The sequence below is a fragment of the Sphaerodactylus townsendi genome, linkage group LG05, assembly GCF_021028975.2.
Source record: "Sphaerodactylus townsendi isolate TG3544 linkage group LG05, MPM_Stown_v2.3, whole genome shotgun sequence".
Classification (NCBI taxonomy): domain Eukaryota; kingdom Metazoa; phylum Chordata; class Lepidosauria; order Squamata; family Sphaerodactylidae; genus Sphaerodactylus; species Sphaerodactylus townsendi.
In genome coordinates this window covers 97,957,575-97,981,953 of record NC_059429.1, presented here as the reverse complement: position 1 = coordinate 97,981,953, position 24,379 = coordinate 97,957,575, and the positions used below count along the sequence as shown (strand labels likewise).

Below are 24,379 nucleotides of genomic sequence, written 5' to 3'. Positions count from 1 at the left end.
CTACAGAAATGGAGCATGAACACAGCCCGGTGTTTGGGAATACCTCCATCCTTGGCAACCTGGCTAGGGCAACTGCCTGCTTCCCCAACCTCCTGCTCAGCTGCACACGGATCAGCCAGTCATCATATGTCATTGATGGTTGTGTGTGTTTGTGTTTTGACAGACATCACCCTACAGTGGCTTATTCAGCATTCAAAGTCCCGGCGGAGCTGAAAGCCCTTCAGCCATGCCTCGGATCGGGAAGATGCCATTGTATAAGCCCAAGCGCACCTCCTCCTTCCTCTTAACCCTTCCTGCTCTTTCCATTCATCTCGCCCACCCCCCTTCCCTAGATGGGTATTTTAGGGGACCCCAGACTCCTCCTCTGCTGAGACTGAACTCCTGTTTTTATTGTAAAGAAACTGTCTGCCCCTCCCCGCTCCCTCCTTTGGTTTTGGCACTGTTCTGTTGTCGTCAGTGTGTGTACAGTATATATATATATGTATATATATTTTAATTTTTTAATTTAAACAATTACACTGTTACTAAACTGGGCTGGTGAGCTGTCTAGGGGGCAGCGGTGATACTAATGAGGTTGGGAAAGCACCTGACGCAGTATTGGGACTGTCTTGAGCAGCCACAGGGGGGGGAAGCCTGGACTGGAGCATGGCTTTCAGTGGTCCCCGTCTTCCTCTGCTTCCTCCGTGAGCTCTCCCTGCTCCCTCTCTGTGGTGGAATCCAGTACCTCCGACTGGTTTTGCTTGTGTCTTTGCCTCCCCGATCTGCTCAGTACTTTGAGTAGGGGGCAAAAAGCTCACTGGGCAGTATTGTTCTCACTTAGTCCTTTGGTCTAAAACTACAGGGGAGACCCCCCACACTGAATCCTGGGGAAGAAAGACCTAACCTGTTGTCTTCTAGGGTGAGATGGTCCGCCCCCCCACACACACGAGCTTAAGTCCCACCCATGTTTCTACAAAAGACCCTGAATGTCCTCCTGCACTGCCCATATCTGGCGTCTGCTCTGTGCCCTCTTCAACCTGTGTTTTAGCCTTCCTTTGAGAGATGGACAGAGCGTACCTGGCGAGTCCTCCTTGGTTGAACAGACGCAGCGGTATCTGAGCCTGTAGCTCAAGAGGGCTCCCCAAAGAGAGAGGGTCTGATCTACAGGGCTAGCCAGTGAAACTCTTCTCCTGGGCCTCTTGCTCACAGCCATGTGGGATAGGGAGTGATGTTGGCATAGCTTCCCTCTAAGCTTCTTTCAGCAAGGGTTCGGTCTTGGGACCCTTGCTTTATCCATGGTCCTCAAATCCTAGACCCTCATGAAGTAGATTCCGGAACAGAACAGAGGAGAAACCAGAAACCAGCTGGAGATGTAAGTGTTAGACCACAACTTCTTCTCTAGGAGTGACAGTTTTTCTCAGTTTTGGGGGCTTTACTCCCGCTTTTCCAACACACATACACACCCTCATGGGACTGAGAATATAACTTGCCTTTTCTCAGGTTTGGGGGTAGAGGCTTTGCTCTTGGGGGGGAAAGGCAGTGGCAGTTGAAGAGAGGGATTCTTTTCTCTCTCGTGAGTAGAAATGAGCTGAGGGGAAGATTGTGCTTCAAACCCTGCTGGGCAATGGAGTATCTGAGTTTCTGGCCACAGGTTGTATCAGGAAAGAGGGAGATATTCCTGGCAGCTTAATCTGGACCAGTGTGCTGGTATCTGTTCAGTCAGAGCTGAATCAGGGACCAGAGATGGGATCATGGGAAGAATCGTAAAGCTTCATGTGCTAGCCCCTCCTGCCTCCCTGCGAAGGGCAACTGTGGCCATACCTTCCCGTTGAGCTGTGGGCAGGAGTGACACTGTAGGGCCCTTCCGGCCCTCGCCTAACCTAGCCTGTCCCAGCCCTTCACGGGGCTGCTCCTCTGGAGGTGGGGCTTTCTAAACTGCATCCTTTTTCTTCTTCTGTTCTCATTTTCACACAATTGCACAATGAGATATTTACTTTTTTTTAATTTAATGAATTGTAAAGTGTCATTTATTCCTTTTAAAAATATATTTTGGCTTATTTTGACCTTCTCTGACGGGAAATGATTCTTGTAACAGTACTTTTTTTTGCCTCCTAATAATAACAACAATAAATTGACAATTTTGTGTTGTTAGTGGTTGTACTGTGGTAATCTATCTCCACCAAGATTTTCTTCGTGCATACATGTCATCTTTCAGATTGGCACCAGGCACAATTTTTGCAACTAGTTTGTCTCTTCTGTAGTCTTTTGCCGGTCTGGGAGGGCTCCAGGGCCTTGGGGCAGAGCCTGTGCAGGAAAGCAGCAGACGAAGGGAGGAGTCTGATCTATCTTGAAACGTTTGCAGGTGTCACTCCAGAATAATTGTGTGTCTTGATTGGCAGAATCCTCATCTAACAGACCAGTTTCTGGAGTTTCCAAGATTGTGACCTGTAAGCAAAATAGACATGGATGCCCCGAACCCCTGCAGCCCGTTGTTCAGATAGCTGCTTGAAAGGCAGCTGCATAGCAGTTCTGTTCCATGGGATGTGCCATTTTTGTGTGTTCTCCCATACAGTTTTCACTCTTGCACAGTGCAGCTGCTAACTGCAAGGAATTAGTTTGTGCTAGCATGGTAAATGCTCCTGGACCCCCCTGTATGTGTGTGAGTGGGTACCACTTCAGGGCTGTCCCCGTGTCATGACACTGAAAACTTTGTGTGCAGCAGCAGTAAAAGAGAATGAAAGACTGCGAGAAAAGTACAACTTCCAGCTTCCTAATACCTTTATAGTAATTGAAGGAATGGCCACATTTGGAACACTAAGTTACAGTTCTGGGAATCTTATTTCAAACTGGATGTCCCAGGACTGGAATAGATATAGAAAAGAATAACCAGACTGATCAAGGGGTTGTAAAATTTCCCAGTAAGCAGCTAAAACATATTAACCTTCATAGCTCAGAAAAGGGGTAACTAAAAGAAGACAATAAGAGGTTGATGGGATGAATAATAATACAGAAAGATAGATTTTTCTCACTCTCAGAATAAAAGAACATGGGGTCACTCAGTCGAATTGACCAAGACAAGGCAAAAGAACTTCTTGTACATCATGGACTTGGGCATTCATTGACAAAAGGTGTGACGGCCATTCAGCCAAGTGTTGTTGCGGGATTTTCCATCCTGCTCTGAAGCTAGTTTAATTGCATGAGCTTTTTTATGCAAGGGAAGGATTAAATGTTTTTTGTATGCATGAAGAGCTGTAAGAGGTTGGTTTTATACTGTTCAGCTACTATGCTGCTGAGCAGTATCTCAAAATGCCAGAGGTGACTGCATTTCCACTTAGTGTTGGATGCAGGCCAAGCTTACCCAGACTACAATGAATACTCTGATATGGATTAGTAGTTTGGTAGAACAAGAATATCAAGGGAATAGAGGCAGCAGTTCCGAACTGGAGGTGGGGAGAAATATGTACTCATTTCGGAAGTATGAACTCTCTTTTCCATTCATCAGCAGTTTCTGCCTCCTCCCCCCCCCCCTTTTGTTCTTTTTTTTGCTTGCTTTTTCCTGCACTAGTCATCTTCAGGAGTCCCAGCTCTCCTCCAGGGTTCTGAACCTATTCTTGTGATTTTGGTTTCATACAAATCCCAAATGATTTCCAGCCAGTCAGAACCCGTGGAACTCCAGTGGATGGGAGGAAGTGAGCTACCTTCATTTTGTGGCTCTGGATAGCAGCACCAGCTTAGCCAGACTTGTATTTGGCTTTTAGTTTGGCTGATTCCACATAGGCCAAAAACCAGTGTGAAAACAGTATAAACCCTTTGGCACCGTTTAAAACCCTTTTACACCGTTTTCACACCGTTTTCACACTGCTGTTTTTGGCCCATGCGGAATCAGCCTTAGAGTTTGAGCATCAGCTTAGGGAAGGAAAACTTGTTCTAGTATGGCAAATAATCATCCTATTAAGGGCCTGTCGTTCCTATCTTATGCGTATGGGTTCTGTGGAAAGGAGGTTTGTGGTAAAAGAGAAGCCTTAACCCTTCCAGAGAAACCTGTCCAGAGAAAGGATAATCCTTCACTTGGAACTCAGCTACAAAGTAGTTGCTCTCATTGAGGGAAATTCTGTGATTTCTTGTGAAGTTGAGAGCCAATTTTACTTTACATATTGAAGCTGTCCATAAAAAACGTTGATCCTATTAAATATTTTCTGCTAAATAAACCTTTGTTCATCTCCATCTGTGTCTTGTCTGTTTTGTCAAATATCTAGGGGAAAAACTTCATAAATAATTGGTCTAGTAGGTTTCTAGATAAAAGTGTTCAGGAGCACATAGATTAAGGTAAGTGAAGGTTCAAGCACTGGGTCATTACTGACCCATGGGGTGACATTACATCATGGGCTTTACTAGGCCAACTGTGTTTATGGGATGGTTTGCCACTGCCTTCCCCAGTCATCTGCACTTCAACCCCTGCAAGCTGTATACTCATTTTACCAACCTTAGAAGGGTAGAAGGCCGAGTCAACCTTGAGACATCTATCTGAAAGCAGCTTCTGTTGGGATCAAACTCTGATTGTGAGCGGAATTTTGACTGCAATACTGCAGCTTAACCTTTCTGCACCATGGGGCTCCTTAGCTTACTTGCTACCAATCTTTACTCAAAGTGTGTGGGTCCCTTTTTATTTGCTTGTGGGTAGTTGGGGCTTAAAGAATGTATAGGAGAGGCCAGGGTGTGTGTGAGTGTGTTCTTCAGTCCAGATGGCTGTTGCCTCAGAGCCCTTCTGTCATCTGGAGCATCCTGAGGCTACCATGGGCAAAGGGGCAACCCGCATTCTGATCCATGGGCATGCTGCTGGTTGACAGTAGTCCAGCAGAGGGCGCTCTTGATTAAATGAACCAACGTCATTTAGTTCACAATGTGAAAGTGAAGGGTAAGATCAAACTAGACCAGTGGTGGCGAACCTATGGCACGGGTTCCAGAGATGGCACTCAGAGCCCTCTCTGTGGGCATGCGTGCACAGAGTTCGTCGTGTGATAATAGTGTAATTATTTCAGGGAGATTATTAGCATTAAACGTAAGACCTAGTTTTGGGGAAGCAGTGTAGGTAACCCTGTTAAGCACTGTTAAACCCTACTGATTTTCATGGGAAGAACGAAAGCGTGATCTTTTACCTGGGAGTAAGCTTGGTTGCTGGCAACGGAGTTTGCTTCTGAGTAAACCCTCCTAGGGGCCATGATTCACCCGTTCGAAGCGTTGCACAGTTGCTTCAAAGCAAAACCACCAACTACCACCAAGCTTACTCCTGAGTAATGCGCGCCTTGGAGCCAACCTTTTTTTCTATACTAAAACCTCAGTATTCAGGTTAAATTGCCATGTTGGCACTTTGTGATAAATAAGTGGGTTTCGGGTTGCAGTTTGGGCACTCGGTCTCAAAAAGGTTCGCCATTACTGAACTAGACAATATGTTTTTTTAACAGATCAGTTCTGTGTTATTCCAATTGGACTCAATCCACAGCTACCTGACAGCTGCTGGGAATGTATTTCTCAGGTGCTTCAGGGGCCTGATTTGCGTTGAACTGTTTTCCAAGAACCCCTTGAGTAGTGCACTATCCCCATCCCCACCCCATTTTGTGTGCCTGAGCACAAAAAAGAAAAAAATGCTGATGGAGATCTTGCAAGATCATCATTGGCATAGTTGAGTTATCTAGGAACCTCAGACCAAAGTAAGAGGCAGCTGAGGAGAATGGGGAAACAAAGGCTGGAGAGTTGGGAGCAGGGGTGGGGGATGTGGCCAGGAGTGAGGACAAGGAGAAGGGAAGGTGGCAGGGTGGATTGAACGCACAGGCCAGCATGTGTGCAACAATGTCCTCTCCAGGGCTCTCATTAGCTGGCTGGACAGGAAGGTTTGGAATCACAGTAACAACTCACTGTGCACCATCCCTCATACAACTACCGTCACCCAGGTGATGCTGAGGGTCATGGGTGTGAGGCTTGTTAGAAAGTGCAGAGGGCTCTGCAGGGGAAGAGAGAATGGGGTGTCCCTTCCAACACACACAAGCTGGGTGACCTTGGGCTAGTCACAGTTCTTCCAAGCACTCTCAGTCCCACCTACCTCACAGGGTGTTTGTTGTGGCGGGGAGAAAGGGAAAGGAGATTATCAGCCCCTTTGAGTCTCCTTACAGGAGAGAGAGAGGCGGGATATAAATCCAACTCTTTCTTCTTTGGGGTCCTTGTCACTCCCTTCTTGTACTGGTGCTGCTATGGAAGTTCTCTAGTTACCTTCACTGTCTCTTCTTACTCTTAAGCCAATTGGTTGTGCCCTGCAGAAGTGATCCTGCCAACTGGCCCTTGCCTCACATAGACTCTCCTCTAGTACCTGTTTGGTCTCTATCGTCTTGTGGAAAAAGCATGTTATAATTTGTGTTGTGGACTTATGCGTGGCTTTCTCTTACACTCTTGAGAGAGGGAGGCTTTCTTTTCTGGCTCCAGCTTTGATCAAATGTTGGACACACACCCCTCTGCCCCCCCCCCCTCCACCTTACAGTATTCTAGCCAGGCTTCGTCTCTGCCTCCCTTCCCCCCATCCATCCCCACCCCCAGCCTCCTGACCAATCGGGAGCCATTGCAACAAACCCAGCATTGTTCTTGCTTGGCCCTTGCTCCGGGTAAACCAGCAGAGAGAGCACAGCATGAAAAGCTGCTCCCCTCCGTTCCCTCCTGTCTTGTTAGTTATTCACGTCACATCAGCACTTCACCAGCATACAAGTTCTTGCAGGGCCAGAATCATGGCAGAGGAGTGTGAGCTTGTGGTGGTGGGATGGGTTATGTGTGTATGTGTGAGAGGCAGTGGCCCTTTCCACACAAGACACATTCAACATTTCCAGAATGTTCTTGATTCCCCCAAACCCATACTCCTCCAAACATTTCATGGCCACTGTGAGGGTTTAAAAAAAAATTTTTTTTGTTTCTTTGTTGTAACAATTCTTCACTGCTTCAATGCTCTGTAGCTCTGCTCAGTGAAGGCTTCGCAGATTCACTCAATACAACAAAAAATAAAACCTGAAATGGTCAAAATGGGAGGTGGGGGGGAAGGACTGAGATGAGGGACATGAAAAAATGGCACCGAGGGGAAAGTTGAGTGATGCCACAGAAGCATGGAAAACGGCAGCAGGAAACATAAAACATAAATATGACCACATTGAGAGGGAAGAATCATTTTAAAGGGGTATTTTAAAAAAATACTGAAAAAGCTGCTTGAAAACATTTTCAGAACCAAAGAGGGGGGAAAGCTGTGGAACTGCACAGAGGAAACATTTTAAATAGTATGTGTGGAAAGGGCTGGTGCTTCTGTTTCTCTCTCTCTAGGTTGGTGCCATAATTGCCTGGTTTCATTAGGACATGATCCTATAAGTAGCTAGAACCTTTAGGCAGTTCCACCCCATGTACATAAACTGTGCGAAGGATTTTCTCAAATATTGTCCTTTATGTCAGCGCCAATCACAGCAAGATCCCTGTGTAGAGGAAGAGTTGTCTTGCTTCAGTCTGCATGACTGTAAACAAAGGTTAGTTAAAACAGTAAAACCACAGTGGTGAATTTTAACCAAGCCTTCATTTTACTTACTTAGTACAAGGGCCACCGTATTAACAACAAAATCAGCCTCTCACCTAAAGTTGCCAACTCTGACTTGGGAAATTCCTGGAGATTGGGGAGGAGCTTAGGGGTAGAGTTTGAGGCAAGGGAGCTCAGTGATGATGTGATACCATAGAGTTTGCCCTCTTGTTTCTGAAGCACCGTTTCCTCCACATGAATTGATCTCTTTAAGTCTGGAGATCAATTGTAAATTTGGCAGAACTCCCAGCCTTGTTTGAAGGTCAAGAAAAGCCTGACCAAAAGTGGAAGTCATTCTTCCGCAAAGCCGGAGCGAGGGGGAACTGCGCCCAGGGTATGTGTGCACCCTGCACTCTGGAACGCCCCCAACACCCACCCTTACTGGTGCGCACCCCCCGTCCTCTTGGTGCTATGCCCCTGTTCTTCTGTCATCGGATATGGGCAGCTCTTTGAGGAGGTGGCAGGTTAGTAGATGACTGTTAAGGCTAGAGGATATTTAGAGGAGAGGGAGAAGGTTCAAGAGCTAGATGGAATGTGCATAAGCTACAAGACACCATTTTGAAAAATAGCATTTTACATTTGCAGCTAATTTCTATCTTGGTGATGTTTGCTGTGACTAGGGTAGTCTTATAATCCATATTGTCTGGAATTGTAGTTTTCATGTATGTTGCCAAAAGAGTGAATTTACCATCAGTTCAAATGGATTTGGCAACGAAAACTTGTTTGTCTTGGCTGGACATTCTCCCTTCTGCTGTGGTTTTCAGGCTGTGCTCTGGGTAGGTTTGCCAGCTGCCCAGTAAAATAAAATGCCGTGCCCCTTTAATAGAAGCTTGATGGAATAATGGATCATGTTATTTATGTCCATGCCAGAAAAAGCTTCAACTGCCTATTTCTACCCATTAAGCTTCTCTGTTTACAAGGACAGAACATTTTTCTCCTGGCCAGGTGGCTAGCCTCCTTTCTCTATATGACAGCCCTTCAAATACTTGAAGATAGTTATCATAGTTTTAATTTTTTTCTTCTTCTTTACAACACCCCTTTCACCTTCTGACTGGGATAAAAAGTCTCAGATCTTTTCTTATTTATGTCTGACGAAGAAAGCTTTGACTCTATAAAACTTACACCTGCAAAATATTGTTGGTCTCTAAGGTGCTACTGGATCAAATCTAACTGTTCTAGTGCAGACCAGAACAACTACCCTCTGAAACCATTTTCTTCCTCTGTTCAGCTGTCAATTTCTTTTTTGGCATCTTGTTTCTTTCCCTCAAACCAGGTGCTGTCTTTGCTGAGGCCTTGTGTCTGAGCCTCCTTCCCCAAATGAGTTTCATCAGGTTCCATCTAAATGATTAACAGCCCCTGGGCGAAGGGGCTGCCCCCCATGCCAACAGAGACAGACAGTGCCTTGGCCCAATTTGTTGGGGAGCGATAGCTTCATGGGAGAGATACCAAGTGAGCCTGTCCTGGGAGGGCTCTTGTTTGAATGGCTGCCCCCATTAGCAAACATCACTTTCTTTGTACAAAGACTGAGGCTTTGTTTCCATGGCAGCAAGCCCAAGAAGAAACCGTGGGTGTCATTCCACACACAAAGCCCTCACTGATCCCCCTGCGTTACAGCTCATCACCTAGCAACTGCCTCCCTCTCTCAGTGGCGTTTATTGCTCCTGAGGGTGCAATCCAAAGAGAGCAGAGAACAAGGCACTTTAACATTTCTGCATAGCCAGCCTAGAAGTCTCTCTCATGTGTATGTGGATATGTGTGTGAGGTGGCGAAATGGGGGTTGCTGCTGCAAGCCAAGCTAGCAGTTCTCCATACCTTTTGGCCTCTAAGGAGAGCCATACTGCTGGGCCTTCTACTAGCACTTGGGGACAAGGATAGGATATGGGTCTTTCTACCCTTTTGGAGACTTTTCTCCAGTGAGGAGAGGCCATTGGTGTGCCTCTGACAGATTATTCTCTGCCAGTGATTTATTTCCCTTTCCCTAGCTTCACTATCCCAATAACCGAAGATACATCCTGGCACCTTGTGTGCCTCTGGTATGGCTTCCCTAGTCCGAGCAACTCAAATGCCTCTTTTTGCTGACTGAAGACCATCTTTGTCTCTTCATCACACTGCTTTTTTGGAGCTACTGAGGCTTGTCTGGGATTGAGAATATCTCCCAGATGGGTAGCTGATATATTTTATACAGAAAAGTTCTTTAGTACTGCTTCTACCAGGGTTCAGTTTTTGGGTGCAAAAAACCTGTGCTGTTTTCTAAGATTCCTACTTTTTGGGAGGAGGGGGTGCGCTTTGTTTCACTGGAAAGTCCTTTGTTTTAGCAGCAGGAGAAGCAGAAAGTTCAACAGTGGCGTCTTTTCTGCAAATGAAGATGTTGTGATGGGGAAAAACTTTGCCTTCTGTAGAACTGCCTTTTACAGCACAATTCTAAGTTCTGACCAGGAATTCCAACTTTCTAGTACTAGAAGATTGCATTCTGATACTGAATGGTGGATGCAACCACAAATAACTGTCAAAAAAAGGTGGAGCCAGCCACAAAATCTTAGAAAGTGAGGTCATGCAAAACTCTCAGTAGTTAATCATCAACACTTCAGGGAGAATCATGACGCCTTCTAAAATGAACATATTCTTAAAAATATTTTCTGGCATGCATACAGCTTATCTTCAATCCTACAGAGAAAATCTTTGTGTTGGGGTTGTAGATGCCACCAAAGCAACTGCTTTAAAATGTACACAGCCAATCAGATCTTCAAATGCCAATGGGTAAAATGCCCACCTGCCCCCACCCACTTTCTAAAAATGTTGGGTGGGTGCCAGGAAAAGTGTCCACGGGCCTGCAAATAAGAGAGCTCTTATTTATTACATCATACATAGGCTATGCTGGGAGCATAGTATCCCAGCTAATATCAGCAAGGTTGAGGAAGTGCAGAGATCCTCATGAGCTGCCTCCGAAACTTTCTCTCTGTGTTGGGGAGTGATGTGCAGAAGGAAGTGCATGGCTGAGAACCTTAACCAATCATGGCTCTGAAGACTGTACCATATTCCAGGACTTAGAAGAAATGGCATTACGTCAATATAACAACACCTCCCTGGTGCACCTTTTAAAATATACATATAGTGCTACAGTTAGAAAAACAATATATTCCCATGGGAAATCATATATACTCACCTTGACACGAACAGAGATAAAATAGTGTTTTCACTATGAGTCACTGGAAAGACTCCTACAGTATAACCTGTTGCACTATAATAAGTTAACTATGTCACAGGAAACATTTTCTCTATCAAGTTTATTGGTTTATTGAGGCTAGGGTAGGGCAATGCTTATCTTGTGGATGAGGCTATCTCTGGGGTTGGAATGGAGGAGGACAGTGAGATACTACATGAATGGAGAAAGGTTAATTTGTACTATGTCCTCTAAGACACTGTGGTCTCTTAGTTCTTGAGGGTCTGTAAGTGGAACATTCCTCAGCATCTCCCACACTCAGGGCAGTGGCGTCTCTGGTCATGTTTGGGATCTAGGGGATTCTGGACACACTGTGGTAACTGTTCAGCACTGAAGAGAAAGCTTCTCTGTGAGGCCTCGTCACTACATCACCCTTAGTGGAGTTGGTTTTGAAACAAGCATACAGATAACACCTGCTCTATCCACTGTTCAGCCACTTCACCAATCATTACTAAAGAGAACAACAACTTTTGGTCTTGGGAGAAGCTGGTGAAAGAGCTCCTGATGCTTCCCTCTGGGCTGATTGATCTTATTAACATGGGGTTCCAATGGCCCCCACGGGAGTAGGCGATTCCCGAGGCTTGTCAAAGAAGATGGAGGACGACATCTCAGTTTTCATCTTGCCATCAGAGCCACCATTGCTGGAGGCAGCTTCCTGACCACACTCCTCACAACAGCAGCAGCAGCAGTCCATGAAAGCCTGGCCCAGTGGTTTGCAGAGGCACAGCAGCAGCACTGGAGTGACTGAACTCTTGAAAAACAAGAAGAACTGGTTGACAAGGGTCAGCAGGTCCAAGGTCTGCTTAGTCAGGTCAGGGGACAGGTAGGCCACCACAATGTTGCTGACGTTTTCAGGAATTGCGCAGAGGCCGTAGATTACTGTCAGTCCAATCACTGTGCAGTTGAGTTGGCTCTCACACTGACCGTGCTTTGCACCACGGCAGTCAGTCTTCTCTGTGGTGCTGATCCTTCTGGTGACCAGTTGGCAGGTGACCGTGAAGAGGATAGGCAAACAGAAGTAGCATCCAAAGTACCACCACATTCTTGCATTCTGATAAGTAAGGACCAGAGAGTAAATGGATTCAGGCAGGTCCTGTGAAGGTTTCATGGTGCAATAGTCAGTCACCATGCCAGAGACAGGTGAGGTGTCTTGTGCCAGCTGCCAGAGGAGGAGCTCTGGTATAGAAAGGGTCATGGAGCCCACCCAAATAACAGCCAGTTTGGCAATGATGGAGTGACAATGTTCAATAGGCCTCAGCTTGGCTTGAGGGCTGGTGGCTGCATGGAACCTGTCAATGCCCAAGGCACAGAGGCTGAAGGTGGTTACCCCCAAGGAAGACACCTAGGAATACAGAGAACAGAGAAAATTGTTAAATAAATACGTTTTGTAAATTCTTGATTAACCTTAACATGTTTCTCGACTGTTTAAGCACTTTTATTTTGTCTTTCAATATACCATATTTGCCAGGGTGACTTTCAAAATCACCACATTAAAAAATACAGACAATCAACAGGTAAAAGATTAAAATAAGTGGTTGCCGTAAAACACTTGTCTGATTTTATTCAGTTGGGCTTACTTCCAGTTATTAAGATTGCAGCCTGATAGAAGCAGAGATGTCTTGTCCTCATTTCTAAAGCCATTAAAGATGGGGCCAAATGATGTTCCAGGGCTGGATGTTCCCCAGTCCCTCCCACCCAGTGGCGTAGTGGTTAAGAGCAGCTGCATTCTAATCTGGAGGAACCGGGTTTGATTCCTCGCTGTGCCATCTGAGCTGCGGAGGCTTATCTGTGGAATTCAGATTAGCCTGTACACTCCAACACATGCCAGTTGGGTGACCTTAGGCTAGTCACAGCTCTATAGGAGCTCTCAGCCAACCTACCTCACAGGGTGTTTGTTATGAGGGGGGAAGGGAAAGGAGTTTGTAAGCCCCTTTGAGTCTCCTACAGGAGAGAAATGAGGGGTATAAACCCAGCTCTTCTTCTTCTTCTTCTTCTTCTTCTTCTTCTTCTTCTTCTTCTTCTTCTTCTTCTTCTTCTTCTTCTTCTTCTTCTTCTTCTTCTTCTTCTTCTTCTTCTTCTTCTTCTTCTTCTTCTTCTTCTTCTTCTTCTTCTTCTTCTTCTTCTTCTTCTTCTTCTTCTTCAAAGGCTCTGTCATACAGTGCTACCCAACAAAAGGATGATATATGTATTTTGTAGTACACATATATGTACTTATGCAGCTGCCTTATACTGAATCAGACCATTGGTCCATCATGATCAGTACTGTTTACTCAGATGAGCAACAGGTCTCCAGGTCTCAGAGGCTGAGGTCATAAACATCAACCACCATTTGATCATTTTTTGAAAAAACTGGAGATGCTGAGGACCAAACGTGGTACCTTCTGCATACTGAGCAGACACTCTTCCACTGAGCCACAGCCACTTTCAACCACAGCAAATCTAAATTGATCTACTATGAAATGACTGATGTCCTATTAAAACCAGAAAAACAGTCCACGGCAGCTGCATTAGATGCTCCGAAGAGCACTGTTGTTAGTTAAGTATATAGGATGACAGATTAGGTTGTTGGCAAAGCAGGATTTTCGGAAAACACCTATCCAGTGTAGGCCTAAGAGATGTGGTAATCTGAAATGTGCCCAAAGTTCTGAAAAGAGGGATCTTCAGTATTCTAAATGAGTCTTATTTTCAGGATGGCCCATTTCATGCTGTGCAGACGTAAAAAGGATCAGGAGTCTCTTGGTATCTTAAAAAAACCCCTATCAAATATTTTTTTCCATCATGAACTTCCATAGGTTAGCCCAGTTCATTACATGCATGATTGCGTGGGCTCTAGTCCACAAAATCCAAAATTCTTAGTTCTCAAGACGTCGCAAGACTCCTGTGCTTGTCCAATTTGCTTACCCCTCTGGAGTAAAGTAATCAAGGCAGGGCCCCAACTCTGGTAGTAGGCCACTAACTTTCCAGTGCTCACAGCTACAATAATTTATCTTGGCGGAGTAAGCTCAGGCTTCACCCATGCAGAGCTGACACAAGGGGCATATTGTAAGATAGGGATCTTTTTCCCTGTGAAGGCTTCCTCCAAAGAGCATTATAAAAAGCTGTTAGTTATGGAAAGGTGCACCAAATCCACAGTGGCCCTTAAGCCTCTTTCACAGGGCTACTTTCATCAGGGCTCCTCCTATGAGGTGGAAGAGTATGGCTGATAAACTACTTCCTGTTTAAATCTGAAGAAGAGCTGTTACAAAAAATGAGTCTATGTGGTCTTGCTAAACTCATTCATGCTCACTACTGTACTGTGTGTTTTTGTGTGTGTGCGCGCGCGCACGCGCCATCAACTGACTTATGCCAACCCCACACGGTTTTCAAGGCAAGAGACAGTCACAGGTGGTTTGCCATTGCCTGCCACTGCATGAGTTGAGAGAGTTCTGAGAGAACTGACTGGCCCAAGGTCACTCAGGAGGCCTTATGTGGAGGAGTGAGGAATTGAACCCCACCAGATTAGAGTCTGCTGCTATCAACCACTACACCATGCTGCCTCATTCTATTCTACCCCACTACTTTCCTCTTGGCAACATGTCCACAGTTTTAAGTTCCTTATACCTTAATATTATTTGCCTTTGTATCTTACAACTTAACATGTTTGGATTAATTTTACGCTTTTGGTTTTAGATGAGTACTGCATTGGGTAGAAAGAGAGTTCATGATTGTTTCAGTATTGCAAAATGATTAATAAAAATGTGTAAATGAAAATAAAAATGTGTAGCAAGACTCTCTCATAGCAAAACCTGCTCTATTATTTGGTGTCTCAACAAGCCTCTGGAAACCCAATACTAGGGACTAGCCAGTTCAGACTTACACATGACAATTAGCAGCTCAAACCAAGGAAACTGCTAGCCTCATGAGGTGGAAGGGATTCTCAGGCCTCCAGCAAGAGCTCACCACACAAGTGTTGGTCCGTAAAGCCTTTCCAAATGCCAGTCTCTCTTGTTTCTTGCTTCCAAAACGCATCCGTTCCCTTAAGCACCAAACAAGCTCAAGCAAGTTTTTTGTTGTCCCCAACCAGTCCCTGTTAATTTCCGCTGCATTCAGAATCCTAGGAAAACATCCCTGACTGCCAAATGGGAAGAGGGCAGAGTGTGGAGGAGAAAATGCCAGTGGCTGGGCGGGTTTGAAAGACAATGATGAGCATGAATAAAAATCAGCTGTTGCCGCCTTCGCCCTCACTTGGCACTCTCCATTACAAACACTGAGTTTTCCTTAGGCTCAGGAAACGCAATGCCTCACTGGAGAGTTGTTCATAGACTGCCCAAGAGCTCTGGGGCCCTAATTGCAGGCACCCGCTCGCTTCTGACAGGAACAAGGGGCATTCACTGAGTGCAGGAACCACTGGAAATTGGGAAGAGAGGCTCGCTTCTCTCCAGCATTCTTTGTTTCCTTTCAACTGCCGCCAAACCTGAACATAACAGAACCCTCCCAGGCTACTTCCCTGTGCTCTGAGGGCTGCTTCTCACGGTGCCTTATAAAGACACACATACATGCTTTCCCAGATCACTCGCTCTGAGTCTAAAGAGTCACAAAGGATCTGTATGAGTTGACAATGCTCTTGTTTGTTTCCAGCATATGGCAAGTAGCTGGTGTTTGTAGAGGGTTTTGTTGTAGACTCCAAGTCCAAGACATTTACTTTGCATCCCCAAAAGGTTGCCCTGCACTATCTAATGGGAACCACAGGATTCTTTGAAGTAGCATCACAGGAGATGCTGGGCTGCTTGGAGACCATCCAACTGCATTTCCAAACCACATCTTGGATAACTGATGCAGGCAGATAGACCCTGTTTCCCAGACGTGGGGTATTTTTTTCCAATCAAGAGGCCATGAGTTAATGGCATACTTCTTGTGTCCTGAGACAAAAGCAATTTTTTAAAAGATGGTCTTTCTAATGATGTGGTGACCTTTGTTTATTGAATCGTACATTATCTCAAAAAAATGCGTTATCAAGTGATTGCATAACAGACTGTCTCTTTTTTTGCCTTCAAGTCACAGCTGACTTCTGGTGATCCCACAGGGTTTTCAAGGCAAGAGAGAGTTCAGTGCTGGTTTGTCTCTGTACCATGCCTCTGTTATCCCTTGAGGTCTCCCATCCAAATATTGCCAGGGTTGTGACTGTGAGTGTGTGACTAGCCCAAGGTCATATAGCAAGTTTCCATGGTTGAGTGGGGATTCAAACCTGAGTTTCTCAGATCCTAGTCCAGCATTTTAATCACTACACTGCGCTGCTTCTTAATACAGGCCTATTAATCATCAACTAAATATACTTTACTCAGTTGACATCCCTAGTTTATGTACATCTTATGTTCAAACTAGATGTTAACAGTGGCAGCCATATTTGTTTGTTGCCATGTCTGTCTTGGGATAGAGCATTTTAATCACTACACTGCGCTGCTTCTTAATACAGACCCATTAATCATCAACTAAATATACTTTACTCAGTTGACATCCCTAGTTTATGTACATCTTATGTTCAAACTAGATGTTAACAGTGGCAGCCATATTTGTTTGTTGCCATGTCTGTCTTGGGATAGAGCATTTTAATCACTACACTGCGCTGCTTCTTAATACAGACCCATTAATCATCAACTATTCATGCTGCTACCTCAGTTGACATCCCTAGTTTATGTACATCTTATGTTCAAACTAGATGTTAACAGTGGCAGCCATATTTGTTTGTTGCCATGTCTGTCTTGGGATAGAGCTACCATTTTAACATGAAAAGGGCCATGGCAAGTGTGGGTCGCTGAACCCGCCCCCACCTTTCAACCCTAAGGTCCATCACTTGAACTCCTTTCCCACATTCCCATCCCAGCTCCTACACTGGAAGTAGGGCAGGTTGTGAGTAAAATTCATGGGGCAGTGGACTGGGAGGAGGTAAGGAAGGGATGGTTTTCTTCATCTCACTTTCTGATGTTACAATTAGATCTCGCCCCTGTTTTGTATATGAATACAGTAGATCTGTGAACAAGCAAACGTGGCCACCTTCACATTTAGCTTGGCTTTTAGAAACCTCAAGAAAGAACATTATTTTAAAAACTCTTGTCAAATAGACCCAAGACTGCATCTAGAGTCAAATGTCATATGAAATCTTGTAATGAAATCGATATCTTCATAAAGTTCAGATGATGGATACATGACAAAAAATGAGATTAACAGAAGAGAGCCTGAAATGTTGGATAGGGTGTTCGTGTTAGGTCAGGGAAGGTATCATAGCTCAAAACAGAACTAAGATTTGCTTTGAACCTGCATGCTCTTAAAATTCTTCCACATTTCACTAGATAATATACTCCCCTTGACTGAAGAATGGTACACTCCTTTCTGGGAGGTCATCTACTTCCACTGAGTGCATAGCTTTGGGAGGGACGTTCCTGAATTGGTGAGGGAGGAAAGGGACACCCATCTAGCCAGCCAGATCCGGCGAATCAACCCTGGCGACCAATTGGGTGACAGATGTCGCAGCCAGATCTCCCTCAGATCCATTCCCTTACATGTTTGCTATATACAGGGATGTTTTTTTCATAAAGAATTAGTCCTCTACCAAGTAGAGCAGCTTCAGAGCAAGTGATTCTGCTGCATTTGTAGAATGACTCTTATTCATAAGGTACAGTAGAAGGGATGCAGCCTTAAAATTTAAGGGTGAAAAATGATTGGAAATGTAATGTCAATGCAATTAACAGAGTTATACCTGTCTGTACCTATTAATTTCAATGGGCTTAGAAGGGTTCAACACTACTTAAGATTGCAGTGCAGGTTTATAAGCTTGGATCAGCAGGTGGGGAAAGTCTTCACCTCTGGAGTACACCTTTGTGTTGCCATCTGCTTCAGTGAATCAGGAAACCTGAAGTGCAAATGGTCTGATACTACTGTTCTCCTGCGGATGGAAGCAATTCTAGCTGCCATGCCAGGCTGCTGTGTGGTTTTGAGTCATTTGGTTCCATTGTGACATTTAAAAGGCTGCTGAGCTGAAGACATTTATTTGCTTCATTTATATCCTGCTCTTCTATGCTAAAGGCGGCTTATTAATTTACCACATCAACACAGAGACACATGTAAAAACTACAAACATTAACAGAGGACTAAAATACACTACAACTACAAATCTCATATAAAACCCACTCAAGACTCAGCAAAAACAAAATACAGAGAAACTAAAGCCCACCAAATGAATTTAAAAAACAATACCATCCAGTACAAGCCAAGAAGCAGAAGTAGTAAAGGAAAAAACACAAGAAGAGCCTAGCCATAAAACAATCGTTCGTGATTCAGCGTGGCTCAAAGCCCCTCTGGAAAGTGTCTTTACCAACTTGCAGAAGGCCAACCAAAGGGACTGGGCACACATTTAAGGGCATACGTTCAAGAGCCTAGAGGCCACAGTTGAAAAAGATCTTCCTGCATATCCCAGCAACTTCACTTTGTGTTTACCAAGCCTGTGAAGACAGGCAGTACCAGAGTGGACCTTATGTTTGAAGCACCCTCACTTCTGTACTCCTCTGTCCCAAAATCATTAGTTGAATCACAGCTGAAGGTCAAATGTTGGTAAGAATTGGTTGGCTCCAGACTAAATTTTCCACTCACACAAGGCACTTATGTCAGAGAAACAGAATATCTCGCCTCCCTCCTCCCATTGCAGCCATTGATCTTCCTGTAATGTTGCTCTGGCGGACAGGGGACCCTCAGGAACAGCAGAACAAGTAAGCTGGGAGGCTGCAAGAGGAAGCAGCAACTGGTGGAAATCACCTCACCCCTTCCATTAGCTGAAAATTTAGTCTGGGTCCAACCCAATGTAAGAGATACCATCCCCTAGCACAGAACAAAATGGGGCAGTCTGACCTGGGTGATTTCATAAGGGTCCATTAATGTTCTTATTGGTACACTTATACCCCTTGTTTCTTCGTGGCTCAAAGCAGCAACACCACTGCATAGCACGAACTAATTTCTTAAATTTACCCTCTGTGTAAAATAAAGATGTATGGAACTAGTAATGATGCAATATTGAGACAGACACAGAGGACACACTTCAATCTAATAAAATATGCATTCATCATGACCCTTCTCATTCATTCATTGGGACAGAAAAAAAATCATGTGGACAGAAAATGCAAATGCAGTACCAGAACTGTTGACCTCCTTGGCTAACAGCACAGGAAAAATTAATGGCCAACATGTATCCTGCACAGCCCTACATTGCATAATGTGTAGTTGGGCAAAAGCTGAACTGCTCATTCAATTAAAGCTTTTTTTTAAAAAATAGCTGCTTTGCAACTTAAAAACTGCAATAATTAAATATACTGCACAACTTTTAAGATTAAAACTGACTAATGAAGCAGAGTAAAGCCCCCCTTTACAAACGAGTCATAATGAGTAACATCAGTAATATCGAGCATATTTAATGGGAAGTGTTTCTGAATGGATGCAAATATTAAAACGCCTGAACTAGTTTCAGAGGCCTTGCTTCCAGCATGATGCTTCTGGGGCAAAGGATGGTGATTGTGTGAATTTTCAGCTGTGGGCCAAAATACCTGCGAAGCGTGTAACCATAGCCTCAAGAGGACGTGTGGGCTGCAGGGAAAAAGCACGAGACCCTATTTCCTTGCATTGCTTTCCCTTGACGCTACTCAGCTTGCAGCAGGCCCTTACACTGCCCATCGGCCAGTCAGTGATCCTGCCAAAGACACCGAGGCCCTATTGTCTTCCCTGCCTCCTCCGTGCACTGAGCTGTTCCCATAGCCAAGCACTGAATCACTCACAGATGTCCTGCCACCTGCATTACTCTCATCTTGCACTGAGACATGGAGCAGCGAAGCAGCAGAATGAGCAGGGCTGTCCCATCCATAGAAGGAAGAAGGTATTCTGCTATGTGGGTAGGGAAGACCTGACTTGCATGTCCAAACACTTAATAAACATATGAATTGCTTGCATCAGATCCCACATGAAGCTGCCTTATATGAGATTTGTAAATTTTTCATCTTGCCCTGTCAAGCTGAACAAACAAATACATCTTGATGTGTTGGGCTTATTTTATTTATTATTACACTTGCATCTTGCCTTTCTCCAATCCTGGAAGTCAAAGCTCCTAGGTCTTTCACGGGGGAACTGACTAGACTAATACAAGTTTAGGTAGTTGCTGCATCCTGTGGTTTCCAATCATGGGTTTATGTGCTCAATTGCTTCTAATTTATGGTGTCTCTATGAATTAATGACCTCTGAAACGTCCTGTGATTAACAGCCTTGCTCAAGTTCCAACTGTATCCTGGAATGCATGCACATGACAGTCGGAAACAGTTTAATTTCTTTCCTCTGGGGGCCCTTGAAACTATAATGTTGTGTAGGAGCTTGGGTTCCATGAACAAAAATTTTACCACTAAATTAAAATCCCCAGGATTATTTGGGGGGAAAATTGTCATGGCATATACCCAACATATATATTTGTAGCACAAATAAAGAGACAGAATTATCATGCAATTACTTCAGCAGTTAGCTAACTAATTTATTTCTCCACATCTGGTGGGGCGGGGGAGAGAGAGCTGAATTTACCCTCACAAAGTGTGCTTTCTTTACTCTATGGCTTACCTCAAGTGCTTGTAGGACACTCTTAGCCTTTAGGTAAGTCGAGGCAACAGAACAGAAGGAGCTATATACTGATGACAGAATAACTTGGCAAACAGAGACACCCTAGCCACACATCTTCGCCATGCTTCCACGTGCCAACATGATTCTTAATGTCTTTCTGAGGAGTGAGGTTCACAGAAAGCCACAGTGCAAGGCATTTACCAAGCAGCCTCTGTGTCCATTGGCAGTGACTGATTTCTTTTAGAGACTTCATAATAGGGGCAACAGCTCAAATAGGCAGCAACTCAAAGCAAAGACAGCATTTAATCAGTCAGCTCTTCAGGAGGATTATCCCTGTAACAGAAGCCAACACAACTAGCTTGGTTTACACTAACTAAAAGTGAGAAATTTGCAAAAAAATTCCCAACCTCTCCTTTCATGAGCAATAGTGCCTTCTGCTCACAGTAAGGCACCTTTGGATCTATCCCAGTGTGTTTTAGAGTTGCTGAAACACTAAACAGATGCAGAGATATTTCATGAGTGAGTGATGTAGTTGTGAGTTAAGTACCATCAGTTTGCTTCTGACTCATAGCAACCCTATGAATCAGTGTTCTCCAACCATTAACAGCCTTGCTTATGTCGTGCAAACCGAGAGCTGCGGCTTCCTACATAGAGCCAATCCATCTTATGTTGGGTCTTCCTCTTTTCCTATTATCTTCAACCTTTCCTAGCATTATTGTCTTTTCCAATGACTCTTGTTTTGTATGCAATTACCGTTAGATAAATTGTTTAGGAGACACTGAAATTTAATTTCCCCCTGTGCCACAGACTCCCTGTCCAAATTTAAGGAAATATGCTTAGCATCTCTATCAATCAATAAGAAGAACACTCAGGTGCAAACTATGCAGACATGATGGAAGAATTATCAACATACAGCACTATACATACACACAAATCCCAACACGAAACCCTAAGGATCTAATGTGCTATTCTGAAATGTGGCAACTTCAGACAGTGGTCCAAATGATGTCCCACTGTGGGCTCAAGTTATGGTCTGATGCCATATAATGCAGCTACCTTGTTGAAGGAAAGTCTAGGTCTGGTAGGTACCTGGCTGAGAGATACCTGCGGCCCCCTGTATGTATTGCCTTGGATGCTATGAAGCAAAGAGCTCAAGATAGAACTATAATTTTAAAAGATATGATAAAAGGGTAAGATAAAAGATATATTGAAAGAAACATAATAATGAATAAGAATTAGGGCTGCCAGTGTCACTTCATTTTTCAGTGCCTTTAACAGCTACATGACAGCCAGATATCCAACAGGTAAAGACTTTGTAGAATGATGATTCAGTAGTGATGAAATCTTTATCTGCCTAAACTTTACCTGAATTACACAAATGCCCTGCCAGAAAAAGAAGGTGGCAACTTGAGAAGGGATGCTCTGTCACCACTGTGTAAGAATTTCCTCTAGCATGGTCACTTAATCTCAGGCTTTGTCTTACAAGGAAATTTGCACTGCTCCTTTAAAATTGTGCCTGAAAATATAAAAGTGACAACATTTACAAAGAACAATGGTTTGAATACAGCTTTTGAATTGTTGGGTCATTGCAACAGCCTCAGCCCCTGCTGGTTAATGAGTTCAGTTCAACAATTTGATGCACTTGTGTATCTGAGAATTACCCATATTTCCATCAACTGATGGCTTTTTATATTCTTATATTCTTTTATATTCTAGTCTGTATATTCTTATTAGTGAATAAAACACAACTTGACCTAGTCCGTTTTATAGTTCTGAGATCAGCACAACCACAGAACTCTATGCCAAAAACATGGGATATAAACAGAGGAAATACAAATGAACACTCAGATCCAGGAATCATTGTAACATCAGGCTTAGAAATACCACCTGTAGAAATATATGTCTCCATTGTCCCAGAAGCATTTCAGTGTTGGGGGAGACACCTCACAGGATAGCCCATGGAGGATCAATCTGTCATACCTCTACCTTGGAGAGAGATTAGGATCAATATGATTAAATGACAGTACATAAGGGTTGGTACAGACTACCTGGGTATCTCACACACACACACATAGACACACACAAAAATGCTAGTGTGGTATAGGGCAAAAGAACTACTTACCTCCATGAAGGGCACAATGCGGCAGGAAATGCTCCCCAGCAGCCTCTTTTTGGTGATCTCATTGAAGATGACCACCGGCAGGCAGAAGAAGAGGATGAGGAAGTCCCAAAAGGCAAGACTGGCCAAAATGGAGTTCCAGGCACTTTTCATGTAGTAATTGTGCCAGACAATACACATCACTGAGAGGTTTCCAATGATACCCACAGCAAAGACAATGAGGGACAGGAACATGACAGCATAGGCACTGTAGGAGCTCTCTGTCACTGGGTACAGAGGATTTTGGATCTGAGAGCGCTTTTCTGATGCCACTGTTACATTGTTGTGGGGCTCTGTGCCTCCATGGACAGCTGGGCTTCTTTGACGTTGCTCTAATGGATCCGTGCTGGAAGGCACCAGAGCCTTGGTTGGCCGAAGGCTGGCAGGATTGATAGGCCGAGGAAATTCCACTTTTACTCCTGGAATGTACTTTTGAATGGGCTTGGAGTCTTCATCTTCTGTTCCCCTGCGTGTTCTTCTCCACTTCAGTGGCTCTTCCGAAAGTAATGTCCTCCTGTGATTACCAATGGACTCTGACCACCTGCTCATCTCCCCAAGTGTTTCCAGCAGAGCATTTTTTGAGATGAAGTGCCTCCTTACAGTCTCATCTTCAATCAGTCGCTCCCTCCTGGAAGGTACGCATGGTCCTTGGATAAAAGAGGTGGCAGCACTTTCCTTCACCATGGCCTCCAGAGGCTGCAGGAACATTAGTAAAAGCATAACTGTCCAAAGCAAAGGCATCATTCCTTCTGCAATGACAACGAGAAAGAGTCACAAGAAAAGAAGACTCACAAAGACGGCAAAGAGGGCACTGAAAACTGAGAAAAAGGAGGGGGAAAATCTTCCCCACCACTCACACACAGTTAAACTTGGGCTGGGGTGAACAGGGGGAAGGCTACACTGAAGTTTCAATGAGTGTGGATTGAACCAAGAAAAACAGAGAGAGGGAGAAAGACAGAGGGAGGGAGGAAGCAATGCTTTAGTCTGCCTCTGTCAGCTTCGCTGCTGTTCTGGATTCCCTCAGATCTCCAGCCAGAATGAAAACCGTTTTCCCAATTATTCACTCCCAACATCCTTTGTTGGACCACAGGCCCCCTGCCGGCCAAACTGAAATGGCTAAGGCTTGCAATGAAAAGAGAAAAATTCCTGAGCAAGAGGGGGAAGAATAGCAGATAGAAGCCACTTGCCTCAGCAGTAAAAGTTGGTGGGATTTGTATGATGTGTGTCGGACGAGTAAGAAAATTTACCTCAGAAATAATCACTCACTTGCTGGTAATGTCCCCAACAGCCTAATTATAACTAAATTCATGCCAAGCCACAGTACTATTTTAATGTCAGTGTACACAAAATAGCCAGTGTAGGCTGATTCCGCGCAGCAAATACATAAAAGGGTTGCAGTTGTGATAAAGGAATCCGTTTTCCTGTTCACATGTGTGCTGGTCAGGCAGCTCATGGAAAAAAATCCAGGTTGCTTTCACACCTTCACATGGAGACACTTTTCTTTTTTAGAAAATGTCCTGAAACACATGTGTAGCTATATAGGCATGCACAAATGAACCCCCACAGCCATGCCAATCATCCCACAATATGATTGGCTGCGCCTGTGTAACTATGCAGGTGCAACATGCAAAAGTAAAAAAGAAAAGAAAAAGGGGCCTCCCTGAAACAGCAGGGCAGTTGCAGGTGGATTCTCCCTGACCGTGGACTACCTGGTGGAAGGGAGGGAAATAAAGTGCCTTTTGCCTGGCCGCTTGCATGGAATTTTTCAAAAGGATTGCTGGTTTAGCGATGTTCAAAAATCCTGGGTTGA

The 24,379-nt window shown here is 44.4% G+C and overlaps 2 protein-coding genes across 2 annotated transcripts in view; one reads left to right on the top strand and one right to left on the bottom strand.

Moving 5' to 3' along the window:
• The window catches only part of ARL8A (ADP ribosylation factor like GTPase 8A), a 45,531-nt gene extending 41,330 nt beyond the window's left edge, over positions 1–4,201 (top strand). Inside the window, exon 7 of the mRNA XM_048497198.1 lies at positions 164–4,201. Coding sequence (XP_048353155.1) covers positions 164–213 — 50 coding nt within the window. The 3' untranslated portion in view covers positions 214–4,201. The remainder of the gene's footprint in view (positions 1–163) is intronic.
• Positions 4,202–10,842: 6,641 nt separating this feature from the next.
• On the bottom strand, positions 10,843–23,595 carry GPR37L1 (G protein-coupled receptor 37 like 1). The gene is made up of 3 exons (XM_048497422.1): positions 23,427–23,595; positions 22,534–23,318; positions 10,843–12,135 (listed from the first exon to the last, which is right to left on the bottom strand). Exons 2-3 carry the CDS (start codon positions 23,311–23,313, stop codon positions 11,326–11,328), a joined length of 1,590 nt encoding a protein of 529 aa, XP_048353379.1. The 5' UTR covers positions 23,314–23,318; positions 23,427–23,595; the 3' UTR covers positions 10,843–11,325.
• Positions 23,596–24,379: the final 784 nt, after the last annotated feature.

Excerpts from the sequence above, each read along its gene's own strand:
- GPR37L1 (XM_048497422.1), bottom strand. The coding sequence starts at position 23,313 with ATGATGCCTTTGCTTTGGACAGTTATGCTTTTACTAATGTTCCTGCAG. Across the intron at positions 12,136-22,533 it reads GCATTGTGCCCTTCATGGAG|GTGTCTTCCTTGGGGGTAAC; the intron begins GTAAGTAGTTCT and ends CTGTATTCCTAG.